The sequence below is a fragment of the Prenolepis imparis genome, unplaced genomic scaffold, assembly GCF_030444845.1.
Source record: "Prenolepis imparis isolate NDT839.2.m4 unplaced genomic scaffold, iyPreImpa1.0 SCAF_6, whole genome shotgun sequence".
Lineage (NCBI taxonomy): Eukaryota > Metazoa > Arthropoda > Insecta > Hymenoptera > Formicidae > Prenolepis > Prenolepis imparis.
This window is the reverse complement of record NW_028141164.1, coordinates 4,240,432-4,262,744: the sequence shown is the minus strand read 5'-3', so window position 1 is coordinate 4,262,744 and position 22,313 is coordinate 4,240,432. Positions and strand designations below refer to the sequence as shown.

Here is a 22,313-nt window from a genome sequence, read left to right as displayed (position 1 = left end):
TAGTTGTGACATGAACTGGATATTTAAGATATTATCGAACAATCGCACAGCTGCGATAAAATTGCAAAAAAGAAAGATATAGGGGAAGGGGTCAGGGGCGCACATATTTATCTTATCATTAAAATTATATATTAAGATAAGTATATTAAGATAGCTAAATATAATCGCTTTATAAGCGACCGTACGTGCAATATTAGTAGCAGAAGTTAGTTAGAATAACGACAAACATGGAGTCAAGTATTTTAATTGGTCTCTTCCTCATCTGCACCGCGACTGGTAAAAATAATATCTGTCTATTTTTCCTAAGAAAAAGAGACGAATTCTTATGCGATTCTACATTTGTACATTAATTTTTAAAAATCTGAATAGAAACATAAGCTCGTTACGTACAATATATATATTTTTTTTAATTTTATTTATATAATATATATATATCTCTTTCTTATATTCTATTATTTCTTGGAAGCAAATAGTTTTTTTTAAAGAAAACCGATAGCAAAACTTTATGTAATAAAATATATTTTAGAAACTTGATATTTTCGAAATGTAAATATCTCGAGCGTAATGACACGTTTATAATAAAAATATTTTATCGTATTTTTCTGCGAAAAAAAGAGAAAAATAAAATTCTTGCTACTAAAAATCTGTAAAATTCAATGACACTTAACAAGAAAATTTGCTTTTTTCATTTTATATAACATTATATATTAAGAATTTTATCTGCTGTTGATTATAGGGCTTCCAATAGAAGAGAAATCTTATAATAATGATATCTTTACTCGAATGGATTACAAAATACTTGAAGAAACGACAGCGTATGTGTACGACGATAATGAGAATCTTGTGAAACTAACATTGGATGACTACGTGGAGAGTTTAATGGAAACTCAGGAGGATATCGAAAATCGTGTCTTTTTCTTTCTATACACGAAAAACAATCCTACCGTATCAAAGCCACTTTACGTCAATGATAAGGATGCTCTAAAGAATAGCAATTTTGATCCTACCAAACCGACACGTTTTATAACTCACGGATGGATGAATTCTCAGAGTAGTTCAGCATGCATTTTGATTCGCGATGGTATGTTTACTATAATGAAGGATAACGAAAAATGCAGAATGCGAGATTTCTCCTTTTTATACAAATAAATATAAAATTTAATTTTATCGGAAGTCAATACTAATTTTTTTGTTTTAAATTATTACCAATTATTATTGTTGCCTTTTGTGTTGCAGCTTATGTGAAGAATGAGGATAGCAATGTTATTGTCATTGATTGGAGCAAGATAACCATTAGGCCTTATATTTGGGCTAGCAATCGTGTCGTCATGGTCGGTCAATTTGTCTCCACCATGATTGATTTCCTCGAGAAGCAAGGAATGGATTTGTCGAAAACTATACTGATCGGTCACTCTCTTGGTGCTCATGTAGTTGGAATTGCTGCTCGCAATGCTCAGGGCGAAATCAACTTCATTGTAGGTAAGTCATTTAATGAATTATAATCGATCAGACATTTTATAAAATAAGTGATATACTATATTAAGTTATGCATGTAAGCATGCAGGAATTTTCTTGTTGAGTGCCATTAAACTTTATAGATTTTGACAAACTATTTAAATAAAAGAATTCTATTTTTTTCCTAGAAAAATATATTTTTCATAATACATATTTTTTAATATAGATATGTCATAACGTTCGCAATATTTATATACGTTAATTTTTCGATAGTCAATTAATTATAAACATTTATTGACATAACGCGAACTTATGCCGTTTCAGGACTAGATCCAGCTTTGCCCGGCTTTAGCTCAGCGAGTCCAGGATCCAGAATATCGAGCGGAGACGCGCATTACGTGGAAATCATTCATACGAATGGCGGTCTTCTTGGCTTTTCGCTATCGATCGGCGATTCCGATTTTTATCCTAACGGAGGGAAATCTCAGAGCGGCTGTCTAATGGATCTCGGCGGCGCGTGCTCTCACGCTCGCTCATACAGATTCTTCGCCGAGTCCATCGACAGCTTTTTAGGATTCCACGGGAGAAGTTGTAGTTCCTTCATTCGATTTAAAAGGGGTTTATGCAACGACCAGCAAACATCCCTCATGGGTCACAAGTTGCAATTGCATGGGCGCGGTAACTATTACCTATTGACCAATTCGAGATTCCCGTTCGCAAAAGGCATATTTATTCATTGAGAAAGATACAGAGATAGAAATAAATATGTATATGTATGCATGTATGTATCAATTATATGAACCGAAAAACTCAGTCTGACTACGTCAGAGCGAGAATCCAGGATTTGGAAATTCATTGCGGAGCAGGAAGGAGATCCGCGCTGGGCTAAACTCGTTTCTCTCAGCAATCGATCGGACGCATTCACGGTGCGTAATTTCGTTTCCGCCCGCAGCGTCTGTTTCAAGCGCGAGTATTGCAAGCTCTCGTATATCGCACGCGCGCGCTATTCTTATAATCCCGTCTAAGCCGGGAAATCGGTGGCTACTCTGGATCATCGGTGTATCATTTATTGAAAGAACAAAACACAAAGCGTTATACCGCGTTGTGCCGCGCGGAACGTTTCGCTTCACCATCGACCCAATTATTATCAGAGTATAAGCAGGGGAAGAGAGACGTATTTTGCGAAATATATACATACGTCTCGTATGACGTAAAACGCATCGTAAACATTTTATTTGAAATGCAAAATACTCGGAGGAAGGATACTCGGTGCTTCTAAATGCAAGCCAAGTCGGCGTTAAATATACATATCAATTTCTCCTCTGTTGTTCGTTATCTCCGCATATACGACTCGAACGCTTCGGTCCGTGCACGCGCGTGCAAACATCCACCAGAAATACACGGCCTCTCGAAACGCGAATTGCTCGGACCAGCTGCGGACTTAGTCGCGGTGCATTAAATTTTATCGTAATATATCTCATGTATATCGTGCATAGCAACAAAGATAATAAGGCGATACGGAAAACAGTTGGATTAAACCGCGCGTTGAATTTTAGGCTCCGGGCTGTTTCAAGTAAACAGACGTAGATATTTATCATTTTGATATAATGCACGAGATAAAGAAAAAGAAAAAATAAAAGCTTCGCAAAGTAAGAGAGAAAGAGAGACCGTCTCCCTCGAAACGCGAGTCTTTTTCGTCAAATAATTTTAGCGTAGATGCAGACGTAATGTTGATCGCAGCAACTGCGACAATTACGGCTGATATCTAGTGCATTAATTGTAATCGTTATATTTAAAAAAAAATGCGTTAAATATTCAGTATTTCAAATCTACAATACTTAAAGGTCATGATCATTTGCGTGATATTCAATACAACGAAATGTGATAAGATTTATACGATAGAGCACTCATGTACAAATAAAAATATCATATTTTACAGAAAATTTAATATGTCTTTTTTATTAGTATACTAAAGTCCATTTTAGACCTATATATAATTCGCGAAAGTTGAGAATTTTAAAACGTTAAAACTTTAAAAATTTAAAATTCTGTATATAATTTTATGTGTCGTGCAATATACAGAAAATATTTAAAGACGTAAAAAATACACGCATATACAAAATACATATTACGATATACATATGTATATGTATATCAAAAAATATACAACACATAAAATTAAAATTTTTATTTTGAATTTTTTTTATCGTGAATTATATTAATAATTTAAAATAATATCAAAATCTATGATAACCGGTTGCTCTTAACCATAATATAATAATCATAACGCTTTAATAAAAGAAATTTATAATGTTAACTAAACATCTTTTATCGACCACAACATTTGGAGTGATTGAATTGTTTTGTAAAATTTTAAGATTTAAAAATAAAAAGCAAATGCTGAGTTGTATGTATAATTCACGTTATGAAAGAATATTTATATTGCATATTAGCATTAGAATCAGATGTCAAATACTAATATATGTTTGAGATAACTGAAAAACAAATGCATGCATGCCTTCAAAAGATATAAGTAACTTTTAAAATGTTACGCAATTGATATAGAATGTTCAGTTTAAAAAAATTAATTCTCATCACTAAATTATGACGCGATATCTATAAGCGATAAGGCACCGAATGTTTTTATTGCGGATGTATCTGTAGGATGTGTGTATCAATTGTTCGCGCTCGCAATTGAAATATCTGCGATAAAAGTTGGTGAAGCCAGGCGAGTTTCATTAACTAGTGAACAATAGGTTCGCCGGATGCAAGCCAGCCACCTGAGATGAATAAGGGTTCCGAGCTGGGATAGGCAGACCGAAAAAATTCTGATGCAGGACGTCCCAGACAGGAATACATTTTCTTGATCGAAAAGGTATGTCTTTGTATTATATCTATCAAGATAATCCTATTATTATATCAAACACATTAATGTTTATTCTTATCACTGGTTCCATACAATGTAATACATCATTTTTGACTCACATGTAAATGATCTTATCACATCGTGTATATTATTATGTTTCTACTGACTTAAGTCACATGCTGATCATTATCCGATAAGATTACCTATCAATTCTAAAATCTATGAGAGTATTATTACGCAGTGCACGCAATCGTATATTTATCTAAGGCCGGTATTCATTTCAAGACCGTCTTAAGTAATGTCTTAAGATGCAAATACGGCTCTGTGATTGGTTAATCACATCTTAAGATTGTACTTAAGACATTCTTAAATATAAGAACCGACTATGAATATCGGCCTAATATAGTTCAATAATCAATTTCTCTCTTAAATTTTGTTTTATTTTATCCCGTTTTAGGCAGAAATTGTTTTTTGTATGTATTTGACGTATTTCTTTTATTTTTCGTAAAATGAAAAGAGTTATATACATATCATCTATTTATTCTTCGTTTGGTGCTTTGACATTCGAAAGTACCAAGCCTTTAAATAAGATTTACAGAGTCCTAAAATTCAAATACAATTGGCACGTAGAGAAGCACGTTATTCAATTGTAGCGGTAATAATTCTTTTCTTGTCTGACACGCCCTGTCCGAGGTGTAGGTCAAGATTAAAACCCAAAATTGACGTCGAGGGAAAAATTAAAGTTGTAAAGTTTCTGGTATCTATCAACACGAGACGGGTCCATATATCAGCATACGTAGCGTTCGCTGCCTGTGTCTCAACCGTGGAAGTGTTGTCCTTCCTGTCGCGTTCAAATTGTAAGCTTGTCGGGGACCACTTTTTTCCCGGTACGAAACAATCCCCTTGGCGTTCATTTTTTGAAAGTATCGACACCGAACGAGAATTTATTTGCTTCTTTTATAGTTGATATGTCGTTCAAGAAAACTATCATGTGTATACATGCATATTTGCAAAGCTGCGATACTGTGATAGAAATATTTTAAAACAAAGGAAAAATATTTATTTTTTTATTAAATATATATATCTATTTTTTTTAATTCTTTTTATTATAAAATAAAAAAAGAAGATGCAACAACTAATTAAACAGCAACTGTATGAAAAAGAAACTAGCGTGAATATTTTATTCACGAGATAAAAAATAATATTTATTTAAATATAGCCTCGAACGACATATTACAGAATGTCAAGAAGACATGTGTTAAGTAAAAGAAAGATAGTTATCATTGCACGAATATTATCGCAAAGTCGGCGATGATTATCATGGATAGTCTTATTACGGAATCTAAGAGCAGTGCGAATCTAAGAGCACAGAGTGTACAATAACGTGATCGTTGTCATAATATTATTCTATCTTTAGCCGGAAGCAATCTTCTTATATCGAAGCTTTCAATTAGGGAGACGGAATAACACGGCGAGCGAATAACCCGCGGACTCGTTTTCCACGTTGCTCACCCTTCGAGGTAGATAGGTACATTTAATAATCGCCGCACTTCATTTTTTGTACCTTTGCGGCGACTCGTGTAGTGACCAATTATGAATGTGAGAAACCGGGACGAGACGAAGGGTTTAAAAAAGAAAAGTCACTCTTTTCGAAAAATGCACGTGTAGTTTATATTCCATGTACGCGAATGATATTTTTTACCTATTTGCGCGATCTTAGAAAATAAATTATCTAATCGGATTGTTCTTGTTCGGATCTCTTGAAAGCGATTCACGCATTCGATCTCTCATTGCCAGTTAATTCAGCCGAAATCGTTATTGTCGCGGTGCAATTTGGGGCTTTCGTGCATTATCGTATGCGCACGCATACAGTAGTCATCAGAGTGTGCATATATGTGTACACAAACTACATAAAATAATTGCTAAATGAATTGCCCCGCTGTTTTTCCCGCCGTTTAAGCGAACTTATTAAGCGAATATTTTAATTAACGCGGCGATTAATCACGTAGATCACACATCCGGTCGTCACGTTTACACAAATATATTATTTACGCATTTCCAAAGAGTATCCATCGTATGCCGAGGAAATGAACTGATAATATTGCATTATACGCATAATTGCGCCAATTATGGGTGACTTTTGTTGACTAATTATACGAGGTTCTGGAAATGTTTTTCCGATAAAGCGTCGAGCACACGGTATCGAATCAGATGAGTAGATGAAATTTCATAATCGCGAGAAGGGAGGAGGCATACGAGAAAGAAATCGTAGGGCGAGTAATGGGAGAGCGAGCGACGAAAACGCATAATTTTAGATCGTAAATACGTAACCCGAGCTAGGGTGATCACGCACTTACGTTTAATTGGTTCTTATGGCGGTCATCTTAATTGACCATGCGACTATTATCGGATAGGATTACCGTATATTTATACGGTACCTTATGATCTTCGCCATGTGACTCAACATCGATTGTAGAAAGGATCTTTCATTTTCAGAAAAACATTAGAATTTAATTATTGAGATAATAGTATAACGCATGTGTATATGCGTACGATATATGAATTACTTGATAAAAATTAACGTTACGGGCAAGAAAAAGAATATTTTTAAATAATTAATTTCCTATATTTTTTATGCATATAAGAATATACAATTCACGATAATCTTGAATTTCTAAAAAATTTGGTTGTAAGAACTTGCGAGATTTTTCTCGTATTTTTAGAGGAAGCGATGAATAAAATCATACATGACGAACGTCAGAATACGGCTACACGAGGTTTTCCAAAAGTGGTCAAGGTGGGGCTGGGTGGACAGGTCGTTAATAAAGCTTGAAGAAGGGCCATTAATCACGGGCTATCTCGGAGTCGAGCTTGTTCGTGTAAATACCCGCGGAGATATTTACCCAAACGCGCGTAAGTTGTGCGTACGCGCGTCGTCATGTGTCCCTTTTCAACCCCCTACGTCATCACGCGTCTTCGACTACGACGATCAATGTAAAGAACTCGGCGATAAAAAGCGAAAAAGAGCTGGACGAGGCTGGGAAGAGGGATAGGAACGGGAGAAGGGGAGGAGGGAGGATACCCTTAGTCCAAATATTGGCTGTCCATTTATCAAGCGCCGAAGGTTCGATCCGCGCTAATTAGCTTTCTTCCTGCGCCACGTCTCGGATTCCGCTCCTGCATCGCGCGCGACGATTCGTGCATATAACGCTCCTTTATTTATTGCTCTTTTGATCTTGGATGCGTTGATAAACGACTGGTTCATATCACGAATATGATTCGTCGCCGGCTACTAAATCACACGTCGGCCGAGCATATTGGCCCATTGACTTTAGTTTTATTGTAAGAGTCAGAAAGAGAATTGAGAAGAATTGTCTTAGGGAAAAAACTATGTTGCATCTTCAATAGAATTTTCATCTTTCAATAGAATTTTCGCGTCGATACTTGATTGCATTTTTTAGAATTAATAATAATTTTTTGTACTTTAAGCTATTAACAATTATTGAGAAATATGTACTCGTATTAGAAAGCATAATGTAAAATAGAAATAATATTGCGCACTAAGAAATTTATATAAATTTTTTACAAGTGATTTTTATTTGATATAAAAATAAAAATATATAAATAAATTATATTGTATAGTAATTATTCTACAATTGTGAAATTATTTTTCTCATAAAGTTCGTTTTTTACAACTTCAAAATTGTAATATTACAAGTTGGATTTTAATGATTATATGCATTGCTTCAACGTATGGCCTCTCTAACTTCTAGATGAGCCAAATCCTTTCCTAACAAAGTTCGATGAGATCTGTCAACACCGGCTATCTAATTATGATCTTTAGTCTTCGTTGATACCTAGTATAACGAGATTCACTGGAGAAATTCATTGGAAGCCTTCCAAAAACGAACATATCTTTTTATCTACCATCTGCAATGACGCACGGTTAACAAAGATGGCTGACTACAAACGCGTAGCCCAGCTTTATGTCTGCGAGTGTATTCACTTGCGCACGAGCACACCTATATACATACACCTATCTATATATACGTACATACGTGAGACACGGAGACGCCATTGGAAAGATGAAATCGCCCATCGTCCCTGAACGCTGTAGAACCCAAGAATCGGAGCACGAGCGAAACGATCGCGAACGGATTGATGCACGTACGACTGGCTGGTGATGCAACATAAATTAAACTGCATAGGTCGCCTGCACACCCCAATCAGCCCGGTGTCCCATGGTCATCGTACAGCATTAATCGGACGCCCGTGTGCGTGCGTGTATGCGTGGGTGGGAAGCGCCGCGGCACGCTCTCTCCGCGCTTTTGTATGCGGCAAAAATTGGCATTGCGTGAGGGTTACCCGTTCGCAACTCGCATCGATGCCGATGGGGATGACCGCCAAAAATACCACCGCCTATCGGTCCCATCCTGATTACACGCGCTCGCTTCCTCTTCTGCATCCCTCTCGCCCTCCGCCCTCCCCTCGCCCTCTCCAACCGGAACGCACGATAAAAGTGAAGAAAAATCTCATCAGCTTCTTATTATACAGACATATAGATATCTCGATTAAAAGCGCGATGTGCGATGTTTTATTGTGGATCTTGCCAGATCCATTAGGTTACAATTAGTATAGCTTCAGAATTGAAAAAGAACGCTGCTTTCCGCTATTCAAGAATTTAGAAACAGCATGGAGTGGTTGTTTGAATATTTTAATGCTCATGGGCAGAGAAGCCAATGGAAAATCTTCGAATCACCACTCCGTTGCTAGAATATTGCACGCGATCTCGAGCATCGAGGTAACGAGGCAACAAATATTTTTCGATATCGCCCGACAAAGAATCGGAAACGTTGTCGGAAACAAAAACGACCGCGTGCACGTATACTCCACAAAAGTGGCCAAAACGGAAAAAGTGGATCGGGAGACACTATCGGGATCCGAGTACCCTCCGAGGATGCGTTGCGCAAAATTGCATTTAATGTTGCCAGCGCATCAGGCGAGCGAGGCAAAAAGAACGTGCGGCAACAGAGAACGAATAATATAAGAGGATGGGTGAGAATGAGATGAAGATACGGAGCGAGAGAGCGGAAGCGACAGAGATATGAGTTAGCGAACAGAAAAAGAGAGAAAGATAGAGAAGAAGAGAAAGCAGCAGAGACAACAAGAGAGGGAGCGTTGCTACCCTTTTAATTGAAAACTCGAGTGCCCTCGCGATCTTAATTAAGAGTTGAAAATCTTTAGCCCGATCGATTGGACAAACGGGAAAGGCCCGATCGGTCGGTTCGCGCTTTGGCAATGGTCATTCACAGTGTGCACACTTTACACAGCCATTTCCGCCTTTCGCTCTGTGGCTCTCTTTCTGTTATTTCTGTATTTAAATCGATCATCGCGGGAAAGACACAAGTCAATCAATTTACGAATGAGTCAGAAAAAAATATTATCTACTTTCTCTTCCTTTCCTTTTATTCTATTATATTCAATTTTAAATTGCGTAGTGTAGGCCAACGATATTTAAACTATATCTTATTTATAATAATCTTTATAACAAATAGTTGCAAGAAGAAATTTTTTCTTGAAAAGACATCTTTTCACACATTAATATCATTTCTTTCTATATAAGTTTCTATTTCTATCGTTCCGCGAGGAAGCACATGTCTCGCGCGAATTGGATCAAAGTCGAGCTTTATGAATCTCAATGACAATAAATTTTTGCAGCCATTTCGCGAATTTTGACAAAGATATTAAACGAGCAGTGACGCGGAGGAAGAGTCGCGCATCGTTCTACGATGTTCGAGCTGCTCTCGTCGAACGGATGATCGATACTCGATGGTGCAAACGGCTTTGCCTCTCATTTGTATCGCGACAGCGTTATGCAGCAGCTTCCTCCGTTGGCTAATTTCAACGTAAAGCGAGACGGCCTCCGGGAATATCAATAACGTTCGCGGCAAAGCCCCGCCGCGCCGCACCGCGATTCCGTTGCTGGGCTTCTCGTTGTTTAGATAATAGACTGCGCCATTATATCGTTTCGTAATGGATCTACGTACGTTTTCGAATGTAAGCGACTGCGGCGGCGGCTTGCTCGTCGATACTTTTGCGGAAAACAATACATTATCCCGAAATTACTCCTCTTCCCGATTCAACCGCTATTCACATTATTGTTTGAATTAAGATTAAAGATTTCGTTCGTTGTCATTTTGCCTCATTAATGTAATATGAGGAAACTTAATGTAGAAGTCATCGTATGTAATATAAATATGGAAAGTTTCATTAGCTTGTTTTTGACAAAAATATGACTAAAATAATATAATTATATACATTGTGTAATATAAAATATAATATATATCATCACATATTCTCAATGAAACTCTGCCTTATTATTACAACGCTGATATAATTTATGTTTTTCTTGAATCTGGGATCAAGAGAGATTAAAAATACGCCTGCAGAATGCAACCTGTGGTACAAAGCAGCGTCAAAGAAGATCATTCTCTGGGTATCTATATTGTATTTTATATTTTATATCTTTGTTTCTCTCTCTCTCTCTGATGAGTTATATTAATTTGTATTTTTTGCAATTTTTTATCTAATTTTTTAAATATTTTTCTACGATTTTTAAAATGTGTTTTTACATATTTTTGTCTTACACAAAATGAGTTTCGGGGCATACTAGCCGTTTCATTATACTATCGATCCGATTATTAGGAATCCTCATTGCCGACTTCTCCTACCTAAGGACTACTTGGAGGAAGTATAATGCACATGCGTGAATATTGATTAGTTGATACATTTACTGATAGATGGCACCATCGACCTGCTTAAAAGGGGGCCAAAGTTTTGTCCAAATTGTGGGGGAGATGTTGCCGAAAATCTATTGACTGATCTCGATTTTCCGCGCGGAGTTGAAAAAGATATTAAAATATATAAAACTCTTGTCTTAGATGATATTCCAACATTAAAATGCTATTTTATTATTTTTGATTCTTGATATTATGTAAAAATTATGATATTTTAACAGATATATTATTTAACATATTTAAATACTCTTAATTTCAATGTAATACAATTTAATTTATATAATACACATTAAAAATATGCCTCTTTATATTGAAGAAATAAAGAGCAATAATGTTATACAAATATTTTATCAAAAGATGCTGATAATGAATTAAAAAAAGGATATAATACCGTATAAAAATACGTAATACCTAGCTTATAAATATAAGCTGGACAATCTTTAAATGTAAGCACAAACAAAAGATGTCAATAATATCGCATATGAAAATGAACTGCTCAGTGGCTCATCCTTGAAATAAAATCGATCATTCGATCGAGTTCTTGAGAAGGTCGTAACGTTTTCCCTTACAATACGGGATGGATACAGGGGATGCAAGTATGAAGTTTCGCAACCCTTCGACAAGGGTGTATTGATATGAATAGTCTACCTCTGTCCTTCTCGGGGGCTAATGAATCCCGCGCCCTGATAGCCGCGCGTGTCCGCATATGTAAATCTACTGATACTAACAAGTAAGATTGGCTGGTCTCGTTCTATCGAAAACCGTTCTAAACCTTTCGACAACATTCCCCGCGATCATTTCGATAAATCATTTCCGAATGAAGGCAACGGTGTTCTTACTTTCGAAGTGCGTTCCCTCTTCTTCTCTCTTTTAACACTGTAGATTGTAGATTATTCACGGTCTCGCTTGTGTTGAATAATACAACATCCCAGTAACTATCGTGTACGAATTCGTTTCTGAATTCTACCAAAATGGATATCCGGCTTCTAATGCTATCTCACGATTCATATTAAAATGTGCAAAGTATCGATCCTTTTCATTTTGGTTTATTAAGAAAAAATTCGACAATACCATGTTAAAGTATAATGCGTTACAAGATTACATTCTTACGAATAATAAATCTACTTTGCCTTTTTTTTTAGCTAAAACTTGCCAATAAATAGAAATAGATAAATGAATAATTAATATAAAGTTAAAAATAAAAGGGTATTTTTGTTTATATTTTGCAAGCATCTAAAAATACTATTGTATCGCTATACATAAAATTTGTTTTTATACAATATATATTTTTTTTTCTCTCTGTTTGTATGTAAATAACTTATTTTTGCTAATTATATTTGCAAATCATATTTGCATCATGTAATATGAGACTACTTTTTTCTTACTTGTTATTGCTACGAATTTTTTATCGAGAAAAATCTATTTATAACGCGATATTTACGCTCAAAATGCAAAATTGCACAAGGGAGACTGAACCATCGTGTAAATGGTAGCATACAGAATCATGCGCACAGAATTATATGTCTCTCTACAGAGACGACAAATAATCATTATTTGCACGTCAACTGTATAACGCGAATTTATTGAAATTAAATTTAAATTATTTATTATTTATTTATCATCCGAGCCAGTTAAATTGTAATTATGTGGTAATTGAATCAATCAGTTACCATTAACTTCTATTTTATAATAAAATATGTTATTAACTAATAATTATTACCGCATCACAAATAAAGTATATAAATTTATCTCTGAAGAGAATTTCTACTTGAAGAATTGCCGTATTATATCGAAGTTAGTTAATATTGAATTATGTAATCGCAGACTCAAAATTTCAGGATTTATACTTTTTTCTTAAAATGTGTATAGTGTTTAAATATTACATATTTGTTCATCAATGTGTACTATTAGATCGTTTCATAAACTCTCAAGTGTATCTCGCTGTTAACTATTTTGACGGAAACGTCAAAGCTTAATTAGTTATTTATTATTTCAAATTCATTATATATATTTTTATTGGATATTTTATATACATACATGTATATATATATATATATATATATATATATAACATTTAACAAAAATAAAAATAATTTATAAAAATAATTAAGCTTATTGTTACAGCCGGATACACATATTAGCATTAAACATAGTGTATTGATAAAAACGAGAAGAAGATTCACGCGCGTTCTCCTTCGATCTTGCATCATCGATATCATGACAGACCATTAATTCTGCAAAGGACACAAGGACATTTTTGTCGCAGTTATCGGCGATGACCGACGTCCATGTGGGCATTAAATATACCGGACGCATCTGGACACAAAACCCGCGGTATTTGCACGCGACCATTTATAACTGGCTAGTCTTGCCGCGGCTACTTAGCAGATATTTTACAGTGAAAAGGTACCCTGCGGTGAAACGAGTTCAAAAGTTCACGTGAAAAACAGCGTCAGGAAATTGCTAGGAAATGGCCGGGAGCGGATGGTCACCCTTTCGACGGTGACTCTCGTCCCTGCCTTCGGTCCTTATAATAACCTAAACAGCTGGAAGAAAGGCCTTTAAAAGGCCAGCATGCGTCAGACTTAAAAAACGGACGACGAGTCTCTGCCAGTGAACGGCGTTGCAGAAAGGAAATTAAGACTTTTCTCCCACACATACAGATATTTCGTTCTCTCGAACGCTTCTGTTATCGCTATTATTACTCTAATCTTTGTACACGTCCGCGCAACCTCGCGTATGTATGCGATTATTTGCACCGCAGCTATAATTGAAGGAACAAGTAAATGACGAAGTGTACCATATTTATAACGTTTCAAGGTTTTCCGGCCGAATTAATAGTTTGCTAATATATTTTATGAGAGCAACTCACTTTGTTAAATATTGTATTTAACTGAATACGGTCAAGAGCGGAAATCCGCCTTTTCCTCCTTTCGCAGCATCGATTATCATATAAATAAATTATTATTGAGAGAGAGAGAGACAAATTAAAATATATAATTTGTTTTGATAATACTTCAATTTCTCATAAAACTATTGCTGTTTTAATACATGAAATAACATTTAAAAAACTTTATATATTTCAAGAAACTGTTTCAATATAAAAAGCTATCTAAAAATTTAATCTTATTAATTTTATGAAATAATTTGATCTTATTTTATTCACGTAGAAAAAAAACATTCTCAAAAATCGATCAATTTGAGTCTTCTAATTTTATTTATTACATAAACCTCGAAAAGCCGAAACCTACATAAATCCGTTATGTTAAGAGAGAGAATTCACCGATACTGTTTACTTAAGACAGTAAAGCTGAGATTACACAAGGCGAGATATACATAGCTCGACTGCAAGTTTACTTTGACCGTTTCATCGTAAGATCAATTTCTTTTATCGCAGATAAAGGTTATTATCTTCGCAACATCACATCCGAAGATCCGGCTTATGGTTCTGCCTCCGAACATTCGTTTTCCTTTATTTTCACGTTCTACGATTTGCGATATCATATTCAAAGTTGAATCATGTTTGCAATTCTGAACTATGCTTGCAGTTTAGAAATCCTAAGGCCGAAGTATAAGAAATGTTTTTCACGCGAAGATAAAATTATATCACACGCAAAGTTTAATAAAAAATAAATATTTATCACGAAGAAAAAAATATAAAGAGAAAAAAATGTGAATTGTTTCTATCTCTCTTTCTCTCCCTCTTTTCTCCAACATTTATTTCATGGAAAACTAATAGATATCAAGAGACAGAAATAAAATAACGTCGGATTCTTCTGATCATTCTTTCGCTTGTGCATTATTCTTGATTCAGTCATCCCGCCTTATTTTCCCGCGAAAGAGAGAAAGAGAAGAGAGATAGAGAGAGAAGCGACGAGAAATCAATTAACAGTAAAACGCGTATGTCGCAACCATATATATCATCGTCGCCTTCGGGACGACCGAGGCGAGGTGGGAAGGCGAGGATAACGCGCGGAAACACGCGCCTGGCGGAAATAATACGAGCGCCAGGAAAGACTTCGTCCGCTCTTTCCCCCACTACCCCTCTCGTGAACTTTCCGACGACGTTCTTTCCCTTGGTGTGCGGTGGCCGGCCCGAGCATACTTTCTCCACTTAAACTTTTCGCGCCGGCCGCGAGCGGTATCCCAGCACTTCCCTTCTCTCGCTGCAAAAAGATTCATATACGTATGTGTATATCGCGAACGTCACCGCGAGAATAACGCGACGTCGTGCCCTCGATTTCAGCATTTTACAGTCGAGAAATCCTCTTACACGAGAAATAAAGAGTCGCGTAAACCGCGTGGGCGTTCTTCCACGGGGAAACTTGTTACGACTGCTTCGATAATATCGCCTCGCGAGTTTCCGCGTAACTTTAAGTGACTTTCCTCAGCGTGGGTATATTCTAAAGATATAAAGAAATAAAAACGAGTTTACAGTAGACTATCTAACAGCAAGAAAAAAATATTTCTAATTTTATATGGATTATAAATTCTTAAAACATATTTTTTGCGTAGTTCTTTTTTATCTATACTGTCAAGTTTAAAAAAAAAAATGTGCGCTAACTAAAAAATAACATATGTCAATTTACAATTTAAGTGTGATGCGCGAGCCCCGCTGCTGTATTGTTTGTTTCGATATACACGCAACGATAAATAAACAGCGCAAGCGCGACAGTGACAACCGTCTTTATCAGAGACTCAAAAATCGATTAGACAAAATCTGATTAAATATTCATTTTCTCTCGTTACAAATTATGATTGATTAATTTTGATTTTTTAAAAATATTCTTAAATACATGTGTATTTTTGATATATAAATTGTAACGTTCGTAGAGGTACAGTCTATCTAATAACATAATGTAAATCGATATTTACATTTTATTTAATATCTTATTAATTACAAAATTCGTCCGATAGATCTTGAATTTGAAAAATTTTATATAAAGGTTCTATAATATAATACTGTAAATGAGAATTTAATGCTTTATATAAAGCAGATGCTAGCAATGTCTTTACCTAGAACGCTTTCTCGCGCGGACGACGACAAAAAAATCTGCCTCGCGTTTTCTCGATATAAAGAAGCTACTGCCCGGAGTTTATTTCACGGCAATCTCTCGCCTTGATATTTTATGGTTAACGCGTCACGACGTGTGTGGCGAAGCTGAAAAGCCAAGCCGAGGCAACAGAGAGCAAACGAAGAGCAGGTCGACCCATCTCGCTAAGCGAAGAGAGACTTTACGATATTCTTCTCAGCGCCTTCTTATCGTTTCGTTTTTACGGATCATCACTTTCTTTCAGTGTCGCAGATTTGATTCAACTCGTAGATACAGGATCGTTGGAATAGTACGCAAATTTTCGCGATTCTTATCGAGACTTCTTTATATTCACGAATATAACTGGGATCATTTTAAGTTCTCCGGAATATTCCCGAGATAATCGTTGCTATCCTCGATTAGCATTTACTGAATAATAAAATGTGTATATACTGTTTTGTTTATTTTAAAAAAAGAATATCGATATCTTAAAAATTATAATATGATTTTTAGCTAATTTTGCATAACACGCGTTAATTCTGCCTTAATACGAAAATGTATTAATCGCTTTTAAAAAATGTATTAATCGCGATCTAAAGTTGTAAAGAAATTTGCAGCGGTATAATTAGAAATCATTACGATCGTGATATTCTGTTGTACAAAAATAGACACTCTAATCGATTGATAATTTTCCATTTTAATGTCTCATGCACGTCCGAACGATTTACAAACAATCGATATATCGCACGATAGCAAAGGAATACTGAAATAATGCTCGCACCGTAACGAGAATTGGGGAAGGTTGTAAAACAACGTCTAGCCATAGTAGAGACATAGTTTTAGTTAATTCGCGTGAGACTCTCTCTCTCTCTCTCTCTCTCTATCTGTCGAAATCACCTCCACTTTACTTCCGGAGCAGTTCCGCATATAGCGACAACCTCCCGGACGGTCAGCCCTGGACCCTCCTGCGCGTAAATCACAGCACTGCCGCAGATCCAATTATCAAATTGTCCGGCACTTCAGCCTAGAGAGACTCCGCTTTCTCGTTTCGGCGGGGAGAAGAGAGCGATACCATGCGACGTTTACGCCGAAGAAGAGAACGCGAGCGAGATGACGGGGCGAGCGGGTCCGCTAACTAAGGGAACGATAGATCCTGCAGGACAAAACCGCGAAAGACGGGACGACGACGTCGGCCAAGATTTATCGCTTAAGTGACTCTATCGAGGCGAAATCTAAGTGCACATCGTCCGAGTACGAGAAACAGGAAACAAGGAAGAAACATTTTCTCTATCGTAAAGATCGATCGTTAGATAAATAGGTGTGAGAGCTTCCCCTGTGCGTTGAACATTCATGTGTTTTACAATAGATAATGAATTAATCTATAGAAACTTTCCGATACGAGAAAAATATCGATTTCCTTTTCGTTATCATTCCGGAATGATCAAAACAACATAGTCGTCGGAAAATTTTGATAGTCCAAATAATTATTTTGATATCAGATGAGATAAATAACAGAAATGGCTTATTGAGTGTCTCTTATCTTTTACTAGAACTGATTTTTCAATTAAAAATTCTAAAAATCGCACGCTTTCTAATTTTACCAATAATATTATTATATAGAGAGATATGTGTATATAATAATAAATTTTATTAAAAATTATCAACTAATGTTTGTCTTGACTTTGTTTCTAATTTTAAAGTTGTTTAGATTAATGAAAATATCATATTGACCAAATTTGAATTGATTTTTATCATATAATAATCATATATATTTAATGAAATTTCTTGTAATTGTCTTGCAATACATACTTTGTTATATTATCAATGTAATATAGAATAATTTAATTAAAAATAATTAATGTTTTGCTTACGGTATTATGAGATAATATAAATAAAAAAATTATGTATAAGGTATATATATTTTTTTCACAAATAATTTATTTTTTATTAAAAATTCCGCAATTAATATTTTTGGCTATTAAACATGGTTGGCAGCTGTTGTTTTTATCTGGGACATTTATGGTAATTTCATAACGAGCTTAATGGTTTCTTAGGGGTTAAGCCGTCGCGTGTAACGGAAAGGAGTGGTTAGCTCGGAAATGTAAGTCGGAAGTGCGTGTAGATGTTGCACTGTGTTAAGGAAAGGGATACAAATGTACACACTCTCTGCACGCAAGTCTAATTCAAATGTCAGCCTGTGGAGGCGAAGATAATTCATTTGCCACCGTCAAAACACGACAATTCTATTATGATCGCTCTGTGAAATAAGACATCATCAAGAGAGATCATAACAGAAATGCGCTGAATCATCGTTGTGCATTTCTCGATTTAAAACAAATATAATATATAATTTATAATTTATAATTAAAAAGTAATTAGAAAGCAGTGAGCTACATCTAATGTACTTTTTCTCATATACGATTAAAGAGAAGTTTGTTCCAGAATAATCGTAATTTAAAGGCGGCACGAATGATAAATTTTATAAAATAGAACGCGTTGTAAAATACGGGGAAGAGATAACGCTGTACGCAGCATTATCTCTTCTTCGAAAGAGACTCTGATTCTTGAGCATGATTCACGTCACTTTAATGACCGTGCGACACATGTGATTATGCGTTGCGACGTATATATATATATATATATATATATATATATATATATATATATATATATATATATATACGTACGTCGATAATTTCAAATGCTTGAATCGCGCCGAGATAACCCCGTATTTCCAGTAATTTTATCACGAGACGCAAACTCCGCCGAATGCATCTCACGTGGAAAAATGCAATTTGTGCCGTTTCGTACCAGGATTCCCCACCTTATCGAATTCCTCCACTTAATGTTTTGCCTTCGTAGCACGAGCCGGAGAATTTTTCTCCCGATTTTTCGCCCAACTACATACCCACCGCTCTATAATTGCACAATTATCGTCATAATGAAATGATTCACCATACATCAGTTAGTCTAGAATCAAGACCGAATTTGATAAACGTTTTAATCGTTTACATTGCATTAAATTACAGATAATGGCGCACTCAATTAAGCGAACTTTACGTATAGAGAGAAAATATTATTTATAGTAGCTAGAGGGGGTTTGGTCGCGCGCAGATTGAATGACAGTGGGAATTAGGCGTTTATATATTTTTGGCTGTATACTGCATCGATGTTGTTTGTTATTAATACATGTAATTAATACTATATGTACAAATTATACAAATTATATAATTCATTATAATATCCATGTTCTATTGATATCGTTAATTTAGCTAGATGAAAATATCCGAAATTCATGGGGATTCAGAGAAAGTTAAAATCAAAATTTTGATTAAAGCATTAAATGGCACAAAAGTCGGTTAACATTTTATATCGTTTTAAACATTTTCACAATAGATTGTAAAAAAATATAAAATAATGTAATAGTATTCAATTCATTTATTTTCCTTATCATATTTTTAGATATTTTATATAATATCTTAATATTTATATATAAATATTAGTAAATTAATTTGGCTATTGATTTTATAAAATCAGATTAAAAAAAACAATTATAACACAAGTGTTTGTTAAATTGTAAAGTTATGTATGTTATATTTATAAAAATTATCAGAATCGATGATAATAAAATTTCAATTATATTCTATTTGATTTAAAAAATCGATATGGATTCTCTAAGTTAATAATGCGTTTGAGAAAAAAAGACATAACTCTCATGGCGAGCAATTTCCAAAAAAAATATTCAAAAAGGTTTCTCGGGGGTGAAGGGGAGGAAGGGAGGAACGACAATCAATTGAATCAATTTAGAGAGCGGTTTTGATAGGCCGAATGACACGTGAGCGTGTTACACGGCGCGTGTTCTGAAATATTACGCCGGTGGTGTCGCCAATTATCGCCGACAGCGCGCGAAAAACGTAATGGACGATTACAACTAACATCAAATCGTGACACTTTCGGACAATAAAAAGTTGGGAATGTGCAAACCGCTCTCTGCGCGCACCCGTGACGGTCGCGTATGATGGCACTGTTGACAAAACGTGATTATATTTTGCTACATCATTCGCGAAATCGCGGCCAAATGTCAAAATAATAACTTCGCGTAGATACATTATAGCGAGAAAACGAAATAACGGTTGGTATCAAAGGCTGGAAACTGCAGCTGTATTAATGTTAAATCAATTTTGAATTTGGCGGACATATCAAATAATAATTCTCGTTAACGGTACCTTAGAATAATCTATTTTTGGATAGATTATCTTATGTACGCGCGCGTACATTTAATAATATTACTAGCATATGTTACATACATAGGTATATTATTGTAAGACATATTGCATTAATGAAATTTAATCTTTTAATTCAAATAAAAAATGTGTATCCCTGTAGCATTATATTTATTAAACTGTACTATTGGATTTATTAAATTATTGTTGTGTTTTTATATGTGTTTGTTTATTTTAATATGTAACTCTACAGTGCGTATTAAATCTAGAGTAATTTGTGATTTATGATAAACATTGTATTCTCGTTAGTTTGTTTATCTTGTTTTGAATAGAAAAGAACAAGAATATGTGTATTCTTGATTTAATGAGATTAAAAATAATAGCTTTAAAGACATTTTATGTTTGAGAGAAAGAACAGGAAAAATATCGATAGATTGATCCGATACTATATAATCTGATTGTTATCAATTAATAGTACTATTATTGTTAAAGTTATAATAAAATGTCATTTTTTCCTTAAACAAGTCATAATATTGTATATCTCAATATAAATAAGTATGTGTCATATAGATTTAATAAAATTAAATTTATTATACCTATGTGTATCTTACAGATACTAAAATCCATCTCTCCAGATATCAGTCATTTTGATTGCAATGAATATATTGAGTAGCTGACGCGAAATCAAGCAGAAAAACGATGTGATTGCATCGCTATTGCAAGAGAAAAGATTTTTGTTATCGCGATATTGCTTCGCGGGGGGTTCAGAATTTTTTTGAAGTTCTACAAAAAGATCATCGAGAATGCATATTATATTTTTACGTAATGTTTTTTCCTTGATTCTTACACTATTTACACAATCGATGAAACCTGATAATAATGATAATAATATCAGTGAGCGTGTAAACAATGTAAGATTTGTAAAGATTCTCAAGGTGCACTATACGCACACATTTAAAAAGATTATTGTTCCATACTGTAATAAATGTTCTATGTACTATATACACGCTATATCAGCCTATATATAAGCTGAGGGATTGGAAAGCTTCAGAACATTTGGAAGAGAGTGAAGGTGGAAGAGACTGCAGGTGAGAATACTCTTCTATTATTTCTAATTTAAAAGTATTTCTCTATCTTCAACGGTTTAATTTTTTTATTTAGAAAAGATATCAACGGAAATTATTAAGATGAGAAAACTCGTTTTACTTCTTTGCTTAGCTTTTCTCGCAATGACTTTAGTTATGGCTGAATTACCTCTTCAGTTGTGTGTACCACATGGCGAACCAGTAAGTACTACTGTATTATTCAAAATTGTAATATGTGTATGTCTAAATCTTTTATTAGTGTAACAAACGTACACTAATCATCAAAGCCATTAATATTAATCATTGTAATTTAATATTATATTCCGCTGCACAATAATTATCACATCAATTTATATGGCAAAATATATATAATGTCGTTAAGTTGAAGTCGGTTTTCAAAAATGATATTACATAAAACCGTACGTATAATTTCGCGTGATCTTTTTACAGTGCACATATTCAGAGGAATGTTGCAATGGAAAAGTTGAATTCATATGCCATCCATGGAAACATATTTGCACCGGAGGACCAAAATTTCCATTCATAACAAAACCAACAATAAATCTGTGATTGATTTGAATTATGTTTTATTTAATCTTGCGTTTAATTTAGAAAAGAATGCGACTTACTTAAATGTAACTCACTACTATAATTGAAAATATATTTGCTTATTCATTATACGACAAAGTTTCTTTCACATACTTCTTTTAATAATGTAAAAAAAGAGTTCTTTTACTAATTAAAATAATTAAATTGTGGAGATAATGTAGTTAATTATAAAAATATATTCATGTGCACGTTCTTATATTAAAGATAAGTTCATATATATAAATACACATTTTATTAACGTAAAC

General features: G+C 34.7%; 1 protein-coding gene and 2 long non-coding RNA genes across 4 annotated transcripts in view; 2 read left to right on the top strand and 1 right to left on the bottom strand.

The window, feature by feature from the left end:
- LOC145937717 (pancreatic lipase-related protein 2-like) overlaps positions 1-3,346 on the top strand; it is a 108,976-nt gene extending 105,630 nt beyond the window's left edge. Inside the window, exons 1-3 of one of the 2 annotated variants that reach the window (XM_083041003.1) lie at positions 743-1,081; positions 1,237-1,479; positions 1,780-3,346. In XM_083041003.1, coding sequence (XP_082897129.1) covers positions 784-1,081; positions 1,237-1,479; positions 1,780-2,195 — 957 coding nt within the window. In that variant the 5' untranslated portion in view covers positions 743-783 and the 3' untranslated portion in view covers positions 2,196-3,346. Of the gene's footprint in view, positions 1-742; positions 1,082-1,236; positions 1,480-1,779 lie in introns of those variants that run through there. The other variant, XM_083041004.1, reaches the window with a different exon arrangement.
- Positions 1-22,313, bottom strand: part of LOC145937722 (uncharacterized) — a 140,807-nt gene that overhangs the window by 109,096 nt on the left and 9,398 nt on the right. The window lies entirely within an intron of this gene.
- LOC145936928 (uncharacterized) lies at positions 21,446-22,076 on the top strand. Its single transcript, XR_014425451.1, has 3 exons — positions 21,446-21,462; positions 21,593-21,660; positions 21,910-22,076. It is a non-coding gene; the product is annotated as an uncharacterized LOC145936928 (long non-coding RNA).